We start from the raw sequence: 24,160 nt of genomic DNA, 5'->3' as shown, positions 1-24,160 counted from the left end.
CATTACAGTCCCTCCCCTAAAACATCACCTAGTGCCATGCAAAATAAGAATTATCTTTAAAATATGCAATGACTCTTTCCAAGAACAGTCTAAGGTTTTAAAAAGTGAGATTTAGTATTTCCTATCTATTCAAAAATGAACCAAATATAAATACTGTTTTTCATTTGCAGAGATATATCTAACATAAAATTGCTTTTAGATGTCCCCTATACAGAAATATTTTGCCTTACAACTTCAGAAAAAGAACTGTTTTGCTAAGCTTAATTACATTAAAGCACCATAATACACACCTGTACATAATCATAGAAATCATGATCATCTTGCTCAGCTTCTAACTCTTCATAATCAATTAAAAAGTCTTCAAATACAACATCTTCAATAACATTGCTCTGAAATAATATATTTACGCATTTGAATACATGCAACATTATTGTTTGCCAGCTACAGGGAACATATTAGCAGGTAAATTAAGCCTATAACATAACTGAGCCAAAGAGTTATGATGATCAAGACCAGCATCACAGAAGCCATTTATCATAAGCTTCTAATGGACAGTCAGTAGAACACATACTTTAATGCAAGCAAGAATTACATGGTGCAAAATGGGCAAATAACCTGAGGAAACTGATTATTGATACCTGATTCTCTAAAGTTTTTATCTGTAGCCTTGGTAATTTATGTCAGCTCACAGTAGTGCATATAGTAACAACAACAACACAGCTCTCAGTTCAGGGCAGTAGGGCTAAGATATGACAAGCTATGTCAGAATTATGCATGGATTAACTGACAGCAGGAATAAGCATGCTTTATATATTGCACAGAGTTGTGAATTTGTTGTGAAATGCTAGTTTTTTCTGTAACTTTTGACATAGGAAAGTGCAGTGTGCTATGAATATGGATATGCTATAAGCATGCAGACTTACACAAATGGCTCACCTCTCACAACAATGTGACAGTAGTGGAGATTTTAAATTCAAAACATTTCAAACCTCAAATCTTCTTTGACAAAACAGATCTTGTTTGACATAATAATTACATCACATTTAATATATATCACAGCCAGAATAGCACAGCAGAAGAAAGTCTGTGCAAAAGTGGCTTTCAACAAAAAGGTAAAGACATTAAACAAGATAATATAATAGTAAATGATAATTAAGGATAACTGCTACCAGACGCTTTCTTATTGGGGAAACTGAAAGTAAACAATACCATTTAATACGTATTATTACAAACTGTACAACTTATATAAAGAGCTTATAATGTACAGAAGTGTTAATAAGGTAGAAGCATAAAATAGAACTATTACAGTTAACAACCATAATGTTAGAAAATGGCATTGCTGCAACTGATGAGAACACCAAAAATATTTTTTACATATTTACCTCATATTTAGGAAATAAAATTTCCTTCATAGAAGAAATCGGAGCAAAGAATTTTGGTGGAACAGGAGCCCAAAACATTTTTAAAGCTTCTGGATAAATTGAAACCTTCAAAAACAATACAATTCAATTATCAGCTAACATAAAAACAGTTTATTAATGTCTGTATTGAATTTGAACAATTAGGTGATAAAACACATTTTTTTCTAAACATGATTTTGTAAACAAAAACAAAAAAACACCAAGTATAGTGGATTCTTGTGAGGCATAGGGCTCTGCAGCCTGAAAGAACTACCTGGCTTGCTATTTTAGTTTTTGTTTTGTTTTGTTTTTGCTATTAATTAGCATATTTATTATTTCAGAAGAGGAATTAAGAGCTAAGACATGAGGTTTTAGAATGACAATCCCCATCAACAAAAAAAAACATATACGTTTCTATACTATATCTTGTCAAATGTCAATAAATCAAAAGCTCTTTATTTCCTAAGTGTTTCATACACCTTGAATTATGCAAATAATTAAAATTATTTCTTATTATTAAAATATTAAAATTATTTCTTACTTTCTCTCCTACCAGTTGCAGCTGTGTTTTTTTAAGACTATATTCAGCTAATATTGGCCAATCAGCTGGAGTTTTTGGTGTGTGAGGAAGAGAATGAATCCCAGCTGTTTGGTTATTCTGGAACTGTTCTGAAACAGGAACTCCTTCATAACAAAGTCTGCAGCAACACAGAGGATGAATAAATTACTTGGATGCTGTCAGATATTAAAAGCACAAAAATAAGAAATCAGGTAAATTTTTAATCAAATTAGAAATCAATCATGACAAAAACAAACTTTTTTCTTTGGAGGGAAGAACTAAAGAGTGAAATGACTTAATACATGACAGAAACCTGATACAGTCACACACTATATAATTTTAAGATGACTTTCATTATTAGGTCTATGGTTCATGAAGTCACATGAAAAATATAACATAACCTCTAAGTTAGTATGAAATGCATTTTTATGGATGGCAAATACACGTCACGCGTGGCAAATACACATCAAGTACTGTGCAGTACTGGTCAGATATACTTAAATGCCAAAGAACCTATTTCAGCAGGAATGTCTGGATGGTTTTGACCAGTGTCTTTTGTGACTACTTTGTGATTGGATTCTGATTATTGTTTGCTTGCTTATTTTAAATTAACTTACCTATGGCAATCACATTGCAAAGGGAATATTTCACTTTAGAAAGCTTCAGTATGAAGTAATTATACATCCTAATTTCCTATTACTGTTTCTATTTCAAAACTAGTGAACACTTTTACACAACACAGTGTAACTCACACGTATGTTTATATATGCATGTGCATATATACATAAAATCCTATATAACTATTCTACCTCTATTTCCTTTGTTCTTTGCACCTGCAAAGGGAAATTCAGATCTGAAGAGCCTATTACTACTACCAAACTAGTAAAACTATTTTACAGAAAAGTAGCAACCACTGTTCCAGGTTTATTACCTTTTATCACTTACAAAGTTATTTTACAGTATTTATATACAAAATGACAATGAATATTTTTTACTTAACGGATGATAGGAAAATCATCTATAATTTAGCTCTTTTTGGTTTTGCTTGTTTTATAGTACAATAATTACTTATGTTGTTACTTATATACTTATTATTGTACTAGAATTACAAACACAGAATATAAAAAATGGTGAAACATAATATATGTACAGAACAACACAAAAACACACTCAATTTAATTTATTCAGGTATCCGTATGTAAAGCATATATAAATTAAAACATACATTACATGGAACATCTGACTTTTCTCAACACGTTGGCACACTGGCATATGCCAACACTGACATCTACTGGTGTTAATTAAGGTTTGGGGTAGTTTTTCCGCAAACAGTAAATTAATAATGAAGTTTTCTTGTACCTTTGTGGAACTAAAGTGTGTAAGTTCTATTACCTGAAATGTCACTGTCAGACATATATATGTTACTGTGGACTTGATTCTCACTAATGTTAATATATGTTGCTAAGTGCAACATATTTCCATTTTAAGACCTATTTGAATTAGCAAAACACTCTGTAAATGGGGGGAGGAGGAGGGGATTGTCTCAGCATAACAGAGAACAAGCCATTTGATTTCGCAAACAAAATGCCACTGAAGTACTGGATGTTAAAAGGAATCTTTAAAATGTAGCACTAGTGCAGAAGTTGTAGTTCTTACACACAAATATTATAGATCTGGGAGTACTTCTTGAACTCTTTCTGGAATGTTCCTTACTTCAAGTGGAGGCTTTGACAAAAGAATTATTTCTTAAAGAGAAGTAAGACAAGAATGGAAAACCTAACTTTTAGTAATTGTTTGGCCTTCCTAGTTTTTCTTTACATCTAGAGTATTTAGTGGTTCTGACTCTTCAAGGTGGGAGTCTGCATAAAAGCAATGTCAAGTGAAGTTATACAAGATTCAGAAAGGTATAAAACAGTTAAAAGATTCTTTAGCATTTGGTTGTTAAGAGCGCTTTAAGTGAAAAACAAAAAAAGAGCTGTTGCACTTTTAGGACATTTTTGTCATAAATAGTTTTCAAATCAGTGAGTTAAAGTAATAAAATGTGAGTAAATGTGAAACAACATTCAGACTTTTAATTTCTAAAAGACAGAGGCAACATGGAGGAAAGTTCTAAGCAATAATAATAGTGATCTAATAATATTTTGTTTCCATCTGCAGGTGAAATATACATATATGTATATATATATAAAATCAAAATGTCTCAGTGAAATGCAAGCATTGCTTAACAAACATAACATTAAGCTACAAACTCTGTTAAAAATTTGGTAGGAAATCCGCCAGGAGCAGGTTTGATTGTCCATATATAACAATCACAAAAATATATTCTGACTAACGTTTGTCTTCATAGCTAAAGTAGCAGCATTTCTAACTCTCAGAGAACTGTTTTCTGTAGAGGAAGTCGATTAAACAAGACAGCAAAAGAAAGGAACATTTGCTGTCTTACAGCATAAACTCCATAACGTCAATGCAAGGAGAGGCTTGCAGCTGACCTTGGGAACATTATATATTGATAAATCATTATACCCTGCTCTGCTACATATTTTCTGCAGATGTGAATGAAAATTTGTTTGTTTGTTTAAACTTGTGGATATTTTTCACAGTGAAGACAAGACTTTAAAGCATACACATTATAGCTTTCTTGATGTGATCTAATGTAAAATCTTACTATTGAAGGCTTGCTTGGACTTTGTTACAGCCAAACAAGATTCTTTTATAGAAGAACTCAGAACTGGTACTAAAAATCTAAAGAACATAGATCTATTGCTATTCAAACATCTGACAAATTCATTTGAATTTTACTATCCACTACATAGAAATCATGCTTACCCCTTGTTAGATTGTTTGTATTTGCGAAATTAGCCAATTGTGGAGAATTGGTCACCAATAAAGTGTGAAAAGCATAAATAAACCGAAATTAGTCCAGACAAATGATACCTCTTACCTTCAGGGCTCAAGTCAAGCAATTTTGAAAAATTAAAAGCAGGTGGATTCAGGTAGATAATACCACTAGATGGCAGTGTTCCAAAGAGTTTAGTTTTCTAGTTTTCCAGGACCAAACAAATTCCGTAAGTAATTTTGGTATGGGCTTATTTTAAAACTTTAATTCCCCTCATCTCTAGGAATGTGAACTCCACCAAAACCTTTCTTCTGCCTTATAGACCTCTGGTTGATCCTCAGCCTGTTGGCTTCCTCTTGACAACTAAGCCATTTTCTTCATGTTCTATCTTCCCATAGCTTCTGCATTTCCTCTCTTAGTTCTACTCCCATTTAACTCTTTACGCCTCCTGCATATCTCAAGGCATTGTCTTCTACTTGTTTCTCTTCTTCCTCTACTATTTTAGTAACATGCACAAGTAGACAGTGTACAAGTTTGCTCTCTGTGATAATGAATCGGTGTGATTCATCATTGTTCTGCACCAAAAAAAATACCAGATCATCTTCCTCTTGGTGATGTTAAGCTGCCAATGCTAGCTCAGCAAGTCTGAAGTACAAGGATCTCATGAGCCTTTTCCCTTTTCAGTCTTCCTGACCTCCTCACTATTTACTTTCTTCATCATGATGGCTAGCATCCCATCATTCACTAAGACTCAGAAGACAGGTAATATTCACAACATTCTAGAATTAAAGTTTTTTTACCTAATCTCCCTACAAAACTAAAAAAAAGAAATTGCAGTTGCTGCAGCATCTGTTTCTTTAACCTAGACAAACACCGCTTTGTTCTGTTCATTCATTCTGTTGTTCTGTTCTTGTTCATTCGAAGTTTTACTGCATAGGCATAGATCCTTGCTTTGAATGTTATCCCACTCTTTGAAGTAACATGAAAAAAAGTACCTAATTCAAATATAAGATGCTCCTCTGCTTCCAAAGCTAAGACCTTCCTCTTGCTGTCATCTCTAGACTAGTAAAGTGGTACCAACTACTACTTCTGTGTGACTTCTAACTCCATTACTGACTTCCTAAGGGTGTTTTTTGCCCCCCACCCTTTTTTTATTTTATTCTTTTACTTTTTGTATACCTTTTTGCCCATTCTCATGCTGCCTCTCATTCTTGAGAAAAGCTGCCTATGGCCATCAACTTATTTTCTCAGAATTTCATTAAAGACTCCTTCCCCGTAACCTGCAAAATAACCAATGTCCAGGTTACCAGTATGCTGAAACCCCTGTTAACAATACTCATCAGTGTCCTTCTTCTCACTGAGTCCTCATAGTCTGTCTCTCTTTCTGTCCAACAGACAGAAAACAATGTTCAGTCAAAAGCAAATGCTCCAGTTATGGCCACGAGCAATATTGTTATCCACGTTCCTGAAAGCAGCAGAAGCTCTCACAAACCAAAGGGAAAGATCAGGGCCTAGTCCTCTACCTTGAAATAATGCCATGTTTGAAGGTTGGAGCAATCTCAACTAAATCAGAAGAGTTCAACATCTAGAAACTTTCATGCAGCAATTTTATGGATTCATATTTTATGGTCAAAGAAACATTATGACAATCCAACCTGATCTTCTAAAGAATAATGATAATAAAATTTTTAATGAGTTTTCCTGCATCAAGATCACAATTCTCTGGAGTGAAACTAAGGATATATCTCAGAAAGAAATCCAGCCTTCATTTAAACGCTGCAAGCAATGGATAGTTTCAGAAGTTACTTTTTTTAAGTTACTTGCAATGCTATATATTGAAATCTTGCAGTTAACTCTTAATCTGTCTAGACTGAAACCTCAAGTCATTTGCAGATTCTTTTGTATCAGAAACTAAACCACGAAGGTAATAGAGTCAAACCATCTCTTATATAGAAACCAACATAATGAGTTGGTGTATTTAAGTATTAAAGTGTATTAATACAGAACGGGTATTCAATTAAAAGAATGATCACATACAGGAATCAAAACTTCTGTTTGCTCCTTCTAAATGGTATTTAGAACACTCTGCTAGGTGCATTAAGTGTACAACATTCCTGCAAACCTACATATGAAGGACCACAGATTTAGCCAACAGGAAATCTGCTGCCCTTCTCTTGAGCTTAGATTTTTCAGGGAAATTTCCCTCCGTTTCAAATCCCGAGAATAGAGCCTTCTAACAACTTTTTTTTTTTTTTTTTTTTTTTTTTTTGTAAGACAGTCAACAGGGGAGGAAAAAAAAAAAAGTGGTGATTTCCACCTCTTTATGATAATTTGCTATGAAGCACCAGAGCCAGGAAATGAGAATTCATTGCTTATCTGAGGATTCAAACCTCACTCACCATTACATTATTTGACCATTCTGGGTACAGGAAGTGGTTCTGTTGAGCAGAAAAGAATGCAGAAGTCATGCAGCCAGGAGAGAAAACAAGTGGTGGCATGACTGTTTTAGTTATTACAGCACTTACATGTGGCAAAAAAGCTCTGTACAGTATTTCTAATCCCAAAACTTCTTCTATTTTATTGATCATGTCTCACATGCTTCATTTTAAGGTAAACATGCTTAATTTACAGTTTTGAGAGTATTACATAGCCCATCTTCAGTTCCTTATCTTTCAAGAGTGCAAAGCTCCTTTTCAGAGTTACTGCTTTTCAGGATACAACCTCCAGTTCTACAAAGGATGACCCCTATTCCCTATTCTTATCCTTATGACCTTGCTGCACTAAAATGCATGCTTTTCAAGGGAGCCCAAGTTAACAAGCTACATAAATTGCCCTGTAAAACTGACCCATCCTTATTTACCACTGTACTATTCTTTAGATCAATACAAACTTTATGAGCAATATTATTATATTTCTGGACTTAGTGATGCACATTAACTGTAAGTAGCAAACTGCCAGTCTACAAAATCATCAGGAAAAACCTGAGAATATAAAGACTATTTCTAAAATCTTTGACCTTATTACATAGGCACAAAAAAAAGGCAAAAATATAACTGAAATAATAGTTGGTGAAAAATGAATATTCTTCATATCCATTTCTTAGTCTTATTTCACGTTATTTTAGTGTAAAACATGTTCAAAAAAACAAAGGTCTAGGAATTTACTACCATCAAATATAACAAGTGCTAATGCAATAACTGGATAAAATTAAGTTTATTCTAAAGACTAACATTTCCTCACTACTTCTTACAGAACTTTTTTTTTTTTTGACAGACCTCTTCATATGCTACATCAACCTCAGAAAAAATAACTACTCTTACATATACAATAAGTACTATTGACTATAAGTCTATCCAAAGTCCCAGTTTTATATGTGCTTAACTTTGTGTATGTGTTGAACTCAACAGAACTACACACAATTACTTAAAATTATGTTTGTTCCTAAGTGCTTGTAGAATCAGGATTTATGTAAGACTGTCTCTATGATAAAAGGCTAGTGACTGCACACTTTAAGCCTTTTACTCCTGTAACATTTTACATTCACACACAAAAAAAAAAACAACTACTCTATTTGTTCAGCATTTCTTGTGATTTCAGTAGGATCTCTCCTGATTAGAATTAAGTATAAAAATTCATATATTTATAATAAATTGTGACATGTAACTTAGAATGTGTCTAAAAAATGCAATTTATTCTTGAAAACAAACAAACAAACAAAAAAGCACATTTTACATTCTAAGCAAGACAAACCTTTTAGGAGCTTTGGACTAGTTATCTTTAGGCACATCTACCAAGCAAGGGAAAAAATAATACATATATTTGCCACTTCTGTGAAACCACTAAATAGTGAAACACCACATATAAATAATTTACAAAATTAATTAAATTATAGTAAAACTGACATTAAATTCATACCTCTTCCTTTCAGCTTGCTCTTTCAAATAAATATATTTGGAGCAGATTGGTTCTTCTTGCTTATTGTCCATGTCCTCTGCTGTAAACAAGATATTGTGACCTTTTCTGTCGAAAGTATGATAAATTCTAGAAGCCAATTGTAAATATGGAGGTAATGTAAAACCAGGAAAAGCAGTACATAGATGATGAATGCTTGGATAATGTTGACTTCTAGAAAGGAAAAAAAAAAAAAATCAAGAATCTTAATATCCATTCTCTGTATTGTAAAAGTATATGATTTATCTCATACTAGATCATGACATAACAGATCACAGGATATAAATTGTTCATATAAACACCTGGAAGAAAATGCCTGATAATTTCTACTAGAAATATAATTATTTAGCAAAAAGGGGAAAAAAAACACAGGTCGTGAAAGCAAAAATTTTGGTAATAATTTTATTTTTTAGAAGATAACTACAGAAGTAGCACTTCTACTTTCCAACTTAAGTGGATCTTTCACTTGCTGCATTGAAAATTGTAACCAACTAAGTAATGTAGATTTATAGCTTAAATTGGGCATGTGAATAAATGTTATGTTAAAATGATATTTATACATTCATCTGCACATTCTTTCTCATGACAGAGTACCTTGTAAACACCCTTAAAACTCTGAATTAGTTTTATGATATGCTATCACTTGAACATTTTCCTAGCATTTCAATTCATGTGTTGATTATACAGGAAAAACGATGTCTTTGACTATCTTTGAAAAGTTAATAACTAAAAAATTCTACCATTTAACCCTCCAATCTAAGTTGTGCTGAAGGTGATGAAAGTCTATTGACTTCCACAGGCCATGGATCAAGCTCTAAAAACAGTCTCCAGCTACTGTATGAACTCTAAAAGTTAATGAATGTCTAAGGTGCCGACAGTTACAACGTAAAAAGCAGTATATGGAAAATGTCTGATATGCAAAAGATCAGAAATGACTCCACAAATAAATGCTACTTTCAATTAAAGTTCATAAATACCTTCATATTTTAAGAGAAAATCTTAAATGAAAATAATTCCACTTTGAAATCATACTGAATAGTTTTCAGGTTTAACTGTTTTTTTTTTTTCTGAGGTTATACTAAGGCAATGTCACTCACAACTGGCTTCTTTTACTGAGAACTATGCCTTGTATTATAAAGAGATCTTACAAAAGTGGAAATTGTTAAGAACTACTAAATAAAGATAAAAACACAAGACAAATCTAATCATGCAATACATATTCAAGTTACCAAAAAAAAATATTTACTTTTCCTAAAAAATAGTGACAGCAAAAAAGTAAAACAAAAATCACATATGTAAAGTCAAAAAAAATTAAAAAAAAAAAAAGAAAATCAATGCAACATAGCACGAATTTGACTAACAATTAAGAATTCATCATATCATGTAGTGATACCAGATATATCTCTGTTATGTTAAAGCAATTTGAGTCCTTAAATTTACAGGCACTTGACAACGCAACACAAATAAGAATGCCAATGAAAGTCTGTTTATTCTAATAAATAAATAAATAAATAAAGTACTTAAAATGTTTTTGTCAAGCCATAATATGTGATAATTATATGTGATATATAGAAATAACATATATAAAAGAGACTACTCACTTCATGGTTCAACAAGACATTTGCACCAGATCTTATAATCTACTAATACCTCTATTCAAATTAGTGGCATTTTTTTTCTGAATGAGAACAGGGTCAAGCTTATGAAATAAAATCTGGTAGTTAAACCTAAAAATTAAATATCCAGTTTGAAAAGCAACTCAAACAACACATCACACAAGACTGATTAGCATTTAAGGCACACTTACAACAACTCTGTTTGATGAGAAGGACAGATTATTTTAGAAGTCATTTCATTCATTTTACAACACAGATGAAAATAAGCAACTGTTTCAGTGTGAAAGCCAAGAACAATGTTTTAATAAACAGACCATAGTAATTTCAAATTAGAAAAAAAAAAATCTCACTGCTTTTTTAACTGAAGAGTACATGATCTCCACAAATATATGTGGTATTTTACCTCAGGATGTTCTAACACAGTTCACTTTCTCTGCAATGCAATAACCATGCAAATAAAAATAAGAATAGGCAAACAATTTTGAACTTAAAATGGTTGGAGTTTTCTGTAAACAAAGGCGGGCACAATGGTTTTAAAATCACCTAGGAACTTTTTATCAAAGATCTTGTAATTTATTTTAAATAAATTAAAACAGTTTGAATGTTACTTTAATTGCAGTATCATTACTGTTCTTGTATAGAAGTTTATCGTTTCATTGAATGAAATGACTGAATGTTTTATCAATGTAAACTAAAATATTTAGGGCATGCTGCAGGTAAAGGTGAATGTTTTTACAGCACACAGTCTCCTAAAACAGGCTATTTATCATTCGTTGAAAAAGGGGACATGAAGAAACAATACTATGTGTGTGGCCTACATTACCTTTACTTAATGCACTAAATACAGGTTTTTTAGAAAATCATGCAGTTTCTGCACCATTGATAATCTGACAGTAAGTATTTATTGAAGGTAAAACACTCATTGTCTGTTGTCACTATTTGTTTTAATATATAATCTTGCTAACCAAATGATCTTTAAGCAATGCAGATAAGCAATGGCATGCAAAGGGTCACTTAAATGCCAATTTGACTGTTTCATAAACTTAAGCATTCTTTTCCCATGACTATTCTCAGCTACTTAATTGAAAGTATTATCCATTTACAAACTTCAGGCCTGCCATAAAAAGGCTCTCTTCTGTATCCAATAGACCTTTCAGGACCCTAAGAACAACAAAAGCTAATAATTAAAGCTGCTCCCCCCGTCCCTCCTACCCCCCCCCCCCCCCCCCCCCCCCCCGCTTTTTTTTTTTTTTTTTTTAACCTCAGTAAAGAGAAAAGCGAGGAAGCAACTTATGGTACATCCAAACAAAACCAGCCATAAAGATCTTATTAGTAGGGAAGACCATAAAACTGAAGAGTCTCACTTGGCATGGGATGGACAGGATCAGTTAAATTAGGACACGGGCTATACTACTTTTGTAATCTGCACTCCTACAGAATGACAGATGCCACCTATGACAAGAGCAAGGTAATAAGCAGTTGTCCTTAAATTACAGCTCTGTAAAATCTCCTGAATTTCATACAAGCTCTGACTGTAATACAAATTCAAGTTAATGAATTTTTAATACATCTTCTCTATTTAAAGATGATGACTTACAGCTGGCATTGCTTATATTAAATTTGTGGTATTTTCCATTGTTTGTTTTTAATTATTTTGATTAGATTATGCTTGGAATTATATGGACAAGTTCAACCCCCACATAAGCAACTTCAGCCTCCGCTGCAGTCGAGAAGTTTCATCGGCATACAGCAGCAAAGAACATGCCTTCTAGACTTTAAAAACTGTAAATCAGTACTATTTCGAGGAGATAAGCAGCAAACTAAAACTAGAGATACCAAACTAAAATTGATAGTTAAATCAGAACTTGCATAAAATTCTAAGTGTTCAGATCCAAATTTGGGGGGGGGGGGGAGGGGAGGGTGTATTATTTCTCCATACTTATCTATCATGCTATGCATTGATAACTTAATACATTTCCAATATAATTTTCATTGTAATGAAGGAAGACTAAAAAATTACTTGACATTTGAAGCACGAGTGGACAGGAAAGACAAAGACTGTTGCAAGTTGTGTTCCTCTTGTAGCTCTTTCTGAATTTCAACTGGTTTAATTTTTGATATTGCTTTTCCTTCCACCTGTAGCATATCTGCAGATGGAGCCTACAACATTCACAACAGAAGATAAACATAGTGTTATAAACCAGTAAATTACATGAATATTATCATAGCTAATCTGACAAACAAGGAGCAATGGCACATAAGCAACTTTGGCCATCAGAGAACAAAATTCAGTCAAACTAGAGTAGTTTAGAACTGCTGTTACTGAGCAGATCACAAAAACACTCACAGCTATTCATATATGCAGAAACGTGCTATAAAGGAAATTTTCAGTGTGCCCTACCTAAACTGCATTTCTGAATAGTTTATAAGATGATAAAAGTCTAAGTTTATTAAAGAGAGAATAATCAAAATAACATCAAAATTATAATATCACTATTCAGAACTACTAAGTTTAGAAGTACATGAGTGCATCTAAAACTTGTTCTATCTTTATGCAAATTAAAGCAGATAAATATGATGCTTTTAGAAAAGTTTCTTCAAGATTACATTTTTTCAGAAACTTCAGCAGCAATATGCAGATGAGGAATTCCTACTGTTTCCTCCCACAGCTGCTCATTCCTATTTATTAAAGCACCACCTGCTTAGCTGTGCCAAAAATTGTTCTTTCACACTGTGAAACAGATCAGATAACTGATCCATGTTAAAAAACTTAGTTATGGAAAAAAAAAAAAAAAAAAAAAAAAAAAAGTGCAGGGAGAAGGCAGAAATTAATCCAGATCTCTGATTCCCTTTGTAGAGTTTCCCTACATAAAAACGTTGTCAGATGGCGACTCACTGGAGTTCAGGAACAAGAGCAAAAGGCAAGGAAAAGGAACATCTTATCACTGCTCCCAAAGCATCTGCATCTGTTTCATAAAACCCAGCTTCAGAATGTGCTCATTTTCCCATACTGTGATGACCTCCGGAAGACCCTCCCAATCTCAACCATTCCACAGTTCTGTTTCCTGCAAACTGTTAAACGTTTTCATAAAACATACTAACATCAATGCCATCGATGAGAAGTATTCTTCTGAATTCCACTTAAAACCTTACACCTATAACATAGTAAAGCAGGTTCAATAAAAATAATAATAATAATGAAACACTAAATAATAACAATAAAAGACAGAAACATAGCACAGAAAATTACTTGTAAAGTGCTTTGTCTTGAAAAAAATGTCAATATGAAAAGTCCTCTTTTTTTTTTTTTTGCCCAGGTCTTCATGATATCCCATAATAACTTGATATCTTCTTGATATACCATGGTAATAACTAAAGTAGCCACTCTTACTCAAAGAATACAACTATAGTGACCAAATGCCTTTCTAACTAAGATTTTTCAATCACGTATCTGGTTAATAGAATCACAAAAAGTATGGAATTTTATTCTTCTTTGTCCACTCACATATTTTATTTATCCCAGAACATAAATAGCCACACCGTCTATGTTTACTGATAACTTCAGCGATATTTAAGTTCTTAGAAGAGATCACTACATGAAAAAATATGGAAGCTTGCAGTTCATAAACAAATATATAAATTAGCAAATGAAGAACTGTGAAAGATAATTATCTTCAATTGATTGAAGAGCCCAAAATTAGAATGGTTTGTTCTATTGTTTTATTTTTGAAGCCAACACCACTGTTTATATTAGCATATATATGAAACAATTTGAAGGAACAAAGTCAGATATTTAATGTTTACCAGAGAAACTGGAAACTGATCCAAATTTCACATAAAGAAAATAGGCTAACAAAAATAAGGAATATAGAAACGTTTGGAAGTACTAATCTATATTAGTACTCCGTTCTATAAATAGTACTCCGTTCTATTTGTTCTATGTTCTATGTGAATGTCAAGTAAATGAATGTCATGACCTCTTGACCGATAAAAAAGAAAAAAAAAAGTAACCTTATTGAATGCATTGCCATTAAATGTTCTGGAATGTTGATACTCAAATAATTTGGGGGGGGGAGGGGGGGAAGGAACATGTAAATGATATCAGAAGTAACAGAAGAAGAGGTAACAGAAGATACTCAACAAAATTTTTCAATATGTAAGACACCAACATGGCTAATGGAAACTATAAAAATTAAAATTACCGTAGCTAGTATTTTAAAATCACGAGCCAAAGTTCTGCAATCTTGTATTTTCCATGAAACAGACCATACAGGGAAAACTCAGAGCTGAGACTGCGGTGGACACCTTAGCTGTGTGCAGGGAAAGCTGTGTGCATCTTGTGTTCTTAGCTATCCCAAAACTGATTAGGAAATCTGGTCAGTAATGCTCTGAAATCCTAGAGAGACGTCTACCTCTCTTCTATGCATTTCTCCATGCAGCTTGACAAGAGGCCATCAGGGCCAAACTACAGTTGATGGGAAGAGACGAAGAAGCAGCTGACATAAGGGTCTTAGATATTCTTAGGTTTCTCATTTTGACTACATCTGTCTTACTATGACTAGACCTTGAAACAACCTACTGTCCAATAATATCACTATCAACAAGCATTCCACTTCTGTTGCTCTTGTCCTCTTTCCATTTTGTTCTTTTATCCCCTTATTTCAATAACTGCATTTGTCTTTCCAGGTATCTTATCCAAATTTGTGCTCATCTCATTTATTTAAGTTTAAGCCACGGCTATCTGGTATTTCTGCACATAAAACTGCCTAGAGGAAACATATTGGTTGCTTTTCATGTAATACATTTAGCATGTGTAATAATTTTAGAGAAAAGTAATCATTAATATTGAAGCTGCAGAAAGAGCCAGGTTAAAGCTTCATTCGACTGGTCTAGTTTTATCCTCAAAATATCAGAATGCTGGAAACTGACAATGTATGGGAAATTTTTTTTTTTTTTTTTTTTTTTAGAATCTTATTTGTTCTCTATGATACTGTCTTTATAAACTTAATGCGTTCTCTACTAAAAAGCTTTATAGGGTCAATATCCTAATGGCAGCTTTTGTCATGCATGAAATGTCGCAAAACTAAAAGGATATTGAGCATTATGCCATTTTCCAGGAAGGCACACAGTTGTTAAATGTAGATGAGAATTCTATTTATATGTTGTTTCACCTGTAATCTTCTTCCCAATCTCATAATGAGAAGCCTAACCCAACATCTGACCGAATGAACCTTAATTTATTTTTTTTCCCTCTAACCTTAAGCTGCAAGACCAGTATGGAGACCTGTTTTATAGAAGAGTCTTATTTTAAAAGGCAGGTGCTACAAAAACATCTTGCAAATCCCTGTATGCTCTAAAGCATAAAAACACTAATACTATCTCACAAGGGTACTAAACCTGCTTACCTGTTTCACCTGATTATTACTTGTTAATCTCTCTTCTGTAGGCTGAGATTGAACTACTTGAGGTTCTTTTTGAACAACTGGTGTCTTTTGAGGGAAAGAGAAAATCCATTTAAGAGGTGAGCATACAATATTTTTTCAAAAACACTTTTGTGCTTCCTTACAAATAATTCAGCACAATATTTCTTATGGGCAATTATTTTCATTGACTATGTATTTTATGAAGAACCTAGAACACTGTATCAAATTTATCTTAAACCAAATATTTCCTCAATCGCTAAATGGATTTTCAAAAATAAATACAGTAACAGTCAACTTACAATGATTAACACTAAATAATAATATTTGTACAGATTTCTTATCTTAGTCTGTTTCTTCTACAAATTACACTACCAAAATGTAAGAAGAAACATACAGTAGAAATGGACATCAACAGATCTACAGTCCTTTAAAGCAAGTAAGTCATTAACACCTCTAAACATTAAGCAAATCCCCCAAACATACCTAAGTTTAAATATTTAAAATTTTAAAACAATTTGAATGCAAGGCATAGAATGATGGGCATTAATATATATAAATATAGATGAATGTCTTGTAAGCCCATTGCCCTAGTCCTCATTCTATTTAATATTAGTGAAATTCTGTATATCCAGTAGCTGAAGAATCGAACACTGGAAGAAAATGAATGAACAAGAGACACAAAAGGGAAAGACAGAAAAATAGATATATATTTGTCATTTATGAAGTACCAAAATGGTTTCAAGCACTATTGTATTTCCTTTCCTGTTTTATCAGTTTAAACTACGAACTACCTATCTCAACAACTCTGCAAGTAAATAGAAGCACAATTAACTTATTATATTTTAACATTCATAGATAATATAGAATGTTACCAGGCTTGCTTGGTGAAAACTTGGCAGGACTTCTTTGCTATCTTGAGATTCAGTTTTTATTTCCTTATGTTCAACCAGTACCTGCTGCATAAGAGAAAAAATATATATATGTTGTTATGCATACTACCTTACAGAACAAAACATCAAAATAATATATATGCATGAATTAAAGGCTGGGACTTTACTACATATATTACTTTGAAAGCAACAAGTACATACAGAGACAATCTCAGGCTCATCTTCTGCAAACATTTGCACCCATGCTTAACTCTTTACTATAAGTAACTTCTCCATGAAATTGCCTGTCGTAGTAAACTTTAAAAGCTGAGTGCAATTTTCAGTTAATAATTTTCTCCACAGGAGAAAAAATAAAAAAATAAAAAATAAAATTAAAATTAGGAAAAAAAAAAAAACACCTAATGGCAGAAATAAAATCCAGCAACAACTTTCTAAAGAGGTAGTAGTTTAAGGAGAGTGTGTTTTCTAAGCACCTGAGTAGTATACATGTACGTACTCAGCATACACATACTTTATACTCCATTACATATACTGGTTTGATGAACCACATTTTAAAGATAAAAGTAACAGGCAGAAGTATCAAAAATAAAGTTTATCTCATTTTAGAATACAGTTCTTTAAAATTACCACAGAAATTTGAAATACACTGGAGAAAAATATTTCAGAGCGACAAGTCGATGCACGGTTCCATCAAAACTGTCAGCTGAGTATGTGTTGGAAACAGCCTGTCACTTCATGAGAAAAACTTTTGCTGGTGTTGGAAGTGTTCATTTGCTCTTTTAATGTAAGAATCTTCCACATAGTAGATTTTTATTACATTGTTCACCTAGCAATCTAAGAATCTATTTATTATTTTTTTTAATGCTTAGGATTTTTTTCACATCAAATTAAATTGCATTTTAACAAACTGGGTAATAAGCATACTCTCACATTGATGGTTTGTTTTTAACCAAACCCTTACCAATTAATCTACCTTTGACAGAAATGACAGATTAAGAAAAAAACAATCATAGTACATATTCTTTTCATCACCATTGGGAATGCAGTAACACCTCAGAATAAAATAAACAGATTCAGCACTATCTTCCCAAGCCATACTAAATAATCTTCCTCTTTACAACATGTGCACCCTTTCAAATGTAGTGATTACTATGGACTAATGACTTGATGAACTTCTTTCAAAACTCTGACAGAATATATAAATTACAATGTTATGTATTAATTTCTCTGTTCTGTCAAAATCAACAGAATTATGTGAACAAACAATAACTTCATGCCATGTTCGACATCTGCACATGTTATATGACTGCTTTCCTTTGTTGGGTGTGGTGTTTTCTCTTTTGTTCACTCCCCATGGGAGAATTGCAGGCACAATGCTGTTGTGTTATTTTAATAAAATGATGTGTACTGTGTATATATGTACTATGGGCTGTCTGTTTGTATTAACAAAAACTAGGCCAAAGGGATTTGATCTAACTTTGGGAAATAAAAGTGTTGAGACTTGTGGCAACCCTTAATTCTTGTGGATCCATTCTCAAACATTCTGCTGATTCTTCCTGCTCTGATATTTTACCCTGTGATGGAAAATTCTATTGTGCCTTTTAAAAAACAGTTTTACTAGCCATAGCCTTCCTGCTTCCCTTGTAGGAAATTATTTAGGTACCTGAGCACCTTCATAATTCATGAGAAACTATTTTAACATTTTCAGTCATTTTGATATGTCTTTGGTCCTTTGTTGCTGAAAAGAAGCATTGAGAGTCTTGACATACATAAAATTCAGATTTTTTTTTCAGCATTTTTTTTCTAATAATTTGCATCCCGATTAAACTGATTAAAATCAGTTTGTTCTCTTTTAGCAGCATCTCACTGGCCTAAATCAGGATTACTCTCCCATTTATTTATTTTTTAGACTTCAGGGTAAAAAAGACAGTCCTTGCCCCATGAAACCTGCAGCATTTTTACAAGACGTGGTAATAATTGTATAACTGGATTATTTTTAATTAGTTACTTGTATTAGTACTTTTGAAAAGATAAACAGATTAGATTTCATAAGTCCACACTTGTATACCATATATGTCTCACCAGGCTGCTTCTTGTAACATCATGAAAACAGTATATCCTATTAATAATAATAATAATAATAATAATAATAATAATAATAATAATAATAATAATAATAATAATAATAATAATAATAAAGTAGAAGTAATACAAGTTAGTTATTCCAGAAAAATAATAATAAAAATCATGTATCCAGGACTGGTAATATCCACTCCTGAAGACTGACTCCCTTCAGACAACAGCAGGAAGCGCCATAATGTCTCCTCTACTGTGATTAACCTTATAGAGCATAATCAATAATATGTGGTTACACAATTAATGATATAGTATCAAATTCATAATAAAAAGCGTCATGGTCTTGATTCAGTTACTTTTAAAGAGATCTAAGTGTAACAAATTGAAGTGTCTTGTTCATTTCTGTGAAAATTAGAATATACCTTATAGCACTTAAAAGGAAAAATATATATTTTCAGTAAACCTCCTAAAAATATTGTTTTATCAGAAAGTAATACATGATCTATTGTATAATTTTAATATCAACTGAAATGTAAGGAACATATACAGCAAATACTAAATAAGATATTGTAAAGTGATGAGCAAATACTTGTTTATATTTTCTTGTAGTTATGAGAAAAACACAAACATTCTCTAGCTGAACATTAAAAATAATTAGACTCCACGCAACTACTTTTGAAAGAGTATTAAATCATTACTGAGAACATCTCCTCAAGGTTTTTCTCACAATTGGGAGTACCTGAAGAGTGAGAGATGTTTTTTAAAAAAGATGTATATTTTACGTTGGCTTGCTGATGGTATGGTACACTGTATAGTCCCTGTTTAATAGACACATTCTAAATTGATTCTGTTTTTCTAGAACACACATTTTTCTCACAAGCTCATCTGAGGTACCAAGAATGGATCTGCTGAAAATAAACCAACTAAAGATGATGAGCTGCAGGCTCATCACCAAGAAAGCTGAACACTAAGAAAATGCATTTCTGGAATGAATATAAACATCCTGCTGTGGATACTAAATCCAACATATAGCTTGATAACTTAATGTACTTCAGGGGTAGCAACAGACCCTGAGGCAACAAAATTATTCCAGACATTAGAAATTATATTCTGATATAGTAAGCAGGAATCATTATTCTGATTTCCGCCAATGGAAATTGGGCTAAGTACTAATGTCCCACTGAGCTGGCATCCCATTCCCCAGGTAATACTGTTTTTAATGCTGTGAGAAAATCAGTGTTCAGTCCCCACAGCAATAGCATAAATTATCAATGATAACCAGTCATTAATTCAAAGGCAAGAATAAGATAAAGTGAACAGAATATTTTTTTTTTTTTAAGGAATGAAAATCACATTTAATTCTGAGAGCTTGTTTTCATTTTAGTAGTTCTGTTCTTTTCCTAGGTATTTCTATTTCATTTAAAATAATACATTTCTTATTTCATTAGAGAAGACAAGTCTTGAAGCTCAGTTTAAAGCAAATAAACCACACATAATAATAATAAAGAATTGCTAGAGTCTTCATCCTATTGATAAGGTCACTTAAGTTCAAAAGACACCTGCTGCAAATGCCTTTGATTAAAAAGGTGTGATCAGTAAGTGTCATTCATCCTCACTAATTTCCATATGTCCATATCTACAAAAACATTAAACAACCAGACCAGAAAGTCATCACCAAATCTAGATTTTCATTTTACTTTGAACTTGATTGATATGTTTTAGACATCACAGTACTCCAGAGGCCATTTTCAAATTCAGAGCCCAGTAGCTCCCACTACAAACAATAGAGAATCAGTTCACCTCTGATCAAGACCATTAAGGCCTGCTAGAGGCCAGACTTTGAAAATCTTATCTAGAACACATAACACATGTTAATAAAAGAGTAAGATGCAGCACACATTACTAAATACTAATAATTATTTTTGGTAAGTTGAACAAGAAATGGTTTTCCAGGTCTGAGATCTTCTTTAGTCCTTTTCCTTTCCCATCTCCCCTGAGGTATTTTTGTAACCAACTGGCAAATTTCAACCAGGCTTAACAAAAAGAGAACAGTCCCAAATTATCACATTCCTAAAATAAGAGTAAAGCAATGAAGAGGGACTGTATCAATGCTGCCACCCTAAGGAAAGGCAACCCTGATTTCAATCTCAATTGTATAGCATAAAACATGTGCAGCAGGGGTAGGGCATAGGAGAGTGGGAAAGACACGAGTGCTTCACCCACACAGACAGCTCTCAGAACAGTAGTAAATTAAATCTGAGGACGTAAATCTACTGAAAATGCAGTTTCAGGCCATTGCTGCTCATGGACTTATTTATATTAACTCAGTTTGGAATTATTTTTTGCCCTAACTTTTGAATCTAACATTAAAGGAATGTAAGGTACTACACTTGTCTAACATTCTATATGAGATACTTTTTGGTGATAGAGGTAGTATTTTGGTAGTTGCAGGAAACAATGTTTGCTATCATTTCCTAAAACACATGCATCAGCCTTCCATACTTCCCTGAAGAGGCAGTTACTTCTTAAAAGGAGTAGTTCATCTGCCGTGGGTCTACTCATCTTAGGGCACCCCTAACAAATGCAAGCATGAATATCAGATGTGATAGCAATTTTGGGGACATGAGCTTCAGCTTTTGTGGAACTAGAATAAAACCATCACTCTTGCTCAGAGAAGTGAAAAATCCACCTGCAAGTAAGTTACTAGTCTAGTCAACAAATGAAACAACCCTCTGGTGAAGATCAAGAAAGTGTTCTGTACCATCTACATGATGTTACCTGATGTATTACTGATATCTCTTGTCGTAATTGAAGGCACTCTTTAACTACAAACAGCCTATACAATCTACATAACTGTGACAATGCAGAATTTGCCTTCTTAAGACTTCACAACCAAACAATAACTGAAATCAGTAATACTTCCAACAACATTCTGGATACATTTAACACACTTCTTCATCACTTAGACTGGAATATGCCATCTTAAAAAAAGGGAAAAGAAAGTAAAGAAAAAGTTATATTAAACTATAAACAGTATAACACAATTATCACCCTAATAAGAGCTTAGGTTTTAATAGATTTTTATATTGGCTCATTTTCATTTAAGGCAGATGAAAACAACAGTCAGAAGAAACAGTGAAGAATATGATACATTAATGTTTTTATCCATTTGTTTTGTCTGGCTTCTGTGTTATAACACATTGTAGGAGCTGGAAAAAAAATATACAACTCTTAAAAAAGTAATATTTATCCAAGACAAAAATATTGCTCTTGTTCTGGTTCACCTACTTCAATTTTTATGTTGTATTTCTGGCCAAGAACACTCTCCAGGAGTTCTTTGATCGTCTGGTCTGAGGGAGATGGTGAAGTAGACTGCAGGGAAGCAGTTATTTCATCAACAGACCTTGCAACCACTTTCACAGGCAATGCTGGTGTGGAAGTAGGCTCTTCAGGTTTGCTCTGCTGGAAGTTCTCGTATATTTTTGAAGTGTCTGGTCTAGTCACATCTCGTGCCTCTTCCAACTGTTCTCGAGCAGACCTCACACTTGGCTGCTTGCTTCCTTTTCTCAGCATTTGTCCTGATTCAACATTTAAATCTTGCTGCTTTGCTTTTGAAATCGCTTTGCTCCCCTTCTTACAGCTTTCCCTGGTTGTTTTTTCCTTCCTGGAAATGTTTTTATTTGTATCCAAATCTGTAGAGCTAAACTTACCACTATCTTTAAACACAGTGCCTATTTCTTCAGTTCTATCCCTTTCTAAATTTTGAGGATTCATCTTTAGTATATGCACTCTATCCTTTACTTTACTAACAGCTTTTGTCTTTCCTAATGACACAGGGGAATTACTAGTGTGAAGATCAGACCTGCAGTAACTTGGCTTCTGAAGTGGTGCTGGGTGCTTAACCATGACAACTTTTTTAGTGGTACCTGCAAATGATGCTATTACAGGCAGTTTTACAACACGGCTTTCATGACTACATGTGGCATTTTCTTTGCTAACTTTTTCAGAGGAACTTGGATTTATGTCATCACTGCCTTCTTCCACAGATGTATTTCTGTGAGTCATTACCCTGAGATGAGGAGTTTGTTTTTTCATTTCTCTTACTTCAAAAGATATCCTTACATTCTGTGAACTTCAGAACAGCCAATGAATTAATTAGTAATATTTTTATTTATATGCATGACAGGCTTCTGTGGACTCTTTGACCTCTGGAGAGGATAATGTTCTTAAACAACACGATTGATCTGATGTGCTAAATCTTCCAATAAGAGCTAAATGCTCATGCTTCTAGGAACTGTAACTATCGCTCGTTTGATCTTCAGACTGTCCTGCTGAGATTCCCTGCACATAGTCTCATGTTCCTTAATCATACTCAGCTCCTCCAGATAATGGCCCAAAGTGCTTGTGTTTTCTAGCAATTCTCTCCTGCTGCATGCAGCCTGTAAATTCAAAGAGAAACGAGTTTTTACACTTTACAACACAGAACCCAAGCTTTCAAAGACAACTTCACTAAAGGACCCATGGATTTCAATAAGACTGAAGGCATATAATTGGATAGCAGCAAAAGTTTCTACCATTCTAAGGAAAAAGCCAAATCATTTCAACCTTTGGGATCACACACTGGAAGCCACCCAGAAGCTGCCAGCTGAAGAACTGAGACAGACTGTGTCTTGGTGCCCACCCGAAGGGGCTACAGCAGCCCAGCAGCCTTCTCCCTGCAAAAACAAGTGACCTCAGATCCCCACGAGCCCGGCTTCTCACCCTGGGGCAGACAGAGGGCCTCTCTCCCCCCTCACAAAAGGACCTCCCAGCAGGACACACCGGCCTGACAGACCCCACGCCCACACCCGGGCGGCTGCCCCCGCGCCGCTCCCCTCACGGCTCCCCGGCCACGAAGCCGCCGCTGCCGCCGCCGCTCCCTTTTGAGCGGGCGGGGCACGGACGCGCTCCGTAACCGCGCAACCGGGCTCCAGGCGGGGGAGCGAGGGGCCCAGCGCCCCCTCTGCCGGCCGGAGGGTCCCGAGCTCGGCCCTGCAGCACCGGCCGTGCGGTGTTAGCGCGGGGCGCGGCTCTGGGAGCTGCCCTCCGCGGGTCTGCTCGCGGTAAGGGCGGCGTTGCTGGTCCTCGGTGTGTCCAGCAGGGCTGCCCTCCTGAGCACAGTCACAGACGCGTTCTCCCTCCGTGTCCGGATGATTTTCCTAATTAATCGTCAAAGGCTCGGCTTGGAGACAAAAGCCCAAGCCAGCTGCGTTTGTCTGGTTTATTGTCACCAATACACTTTCTGCCTCTGGCCTTTTATTTAAAACACCAGGGATTGTCCGCAACAGGACAGGCTCCACAAACTGACCGGCTTCGCAGAGCTAAGATGAGCACGAGGGCTGAAACGAGTTCACTGAGAGGAGTTGGGGG

General features: G+C 34.2%; 1 protein-coding gene across 1 annotated transcript in view; it reads right to left on the bottom strand.

The window, feature by feature from the left end:
* TTC6 (tetratricopeptide repeat domain 6) overlaps positions 1-22,816 on the bottom strand; it is a 65,679-nt gene extending 42,863 nt beyond the window's left edge. The window contains exons 1-4 of the mRNA XM_032187968.1: positions 22,040-22,816; positions 15,768-15,851; positions 12,383-12,522; positions 291-441 (exon numbers count right to left, since the gene is read on the bottom strand). Coding sequence (XP_032043859.1) covers positions 291-441; positions 12,383-12,522; positions 15,768-15,851; positions 22,040-22,816 — 1,152 coding nt within the window. The remainder of the gene's footprint in view (positions 1-290; positions 442-12,382; positions 12,523-15,767; positions 15,852-22,039) is intronic.
* Between the last annotated feature and the right edge of the window lie 1,344 nt (positions 22,817-24,160).

The sequence above is a fragment of the Aythya fuligula genome, chromosome 5 (genome assembly GCF_009819795.1).
Source record: "Aythya fuligula isolate bAytFul2 chromosome 5, bAytFul2.pri, whole genome shotgun sequence".
Classification (NCBI taxonomy): Eukaryota; Metazoa; Chordata; class Aves; order Anseriformes; family Anatidae; genus Aythya; species Aythya fuligula.
The sequence above is the reverse complement of the archived record's forward strand: the minus strand, read 5'-3'. Positions and strand labels throughout refer to the sequence as shown.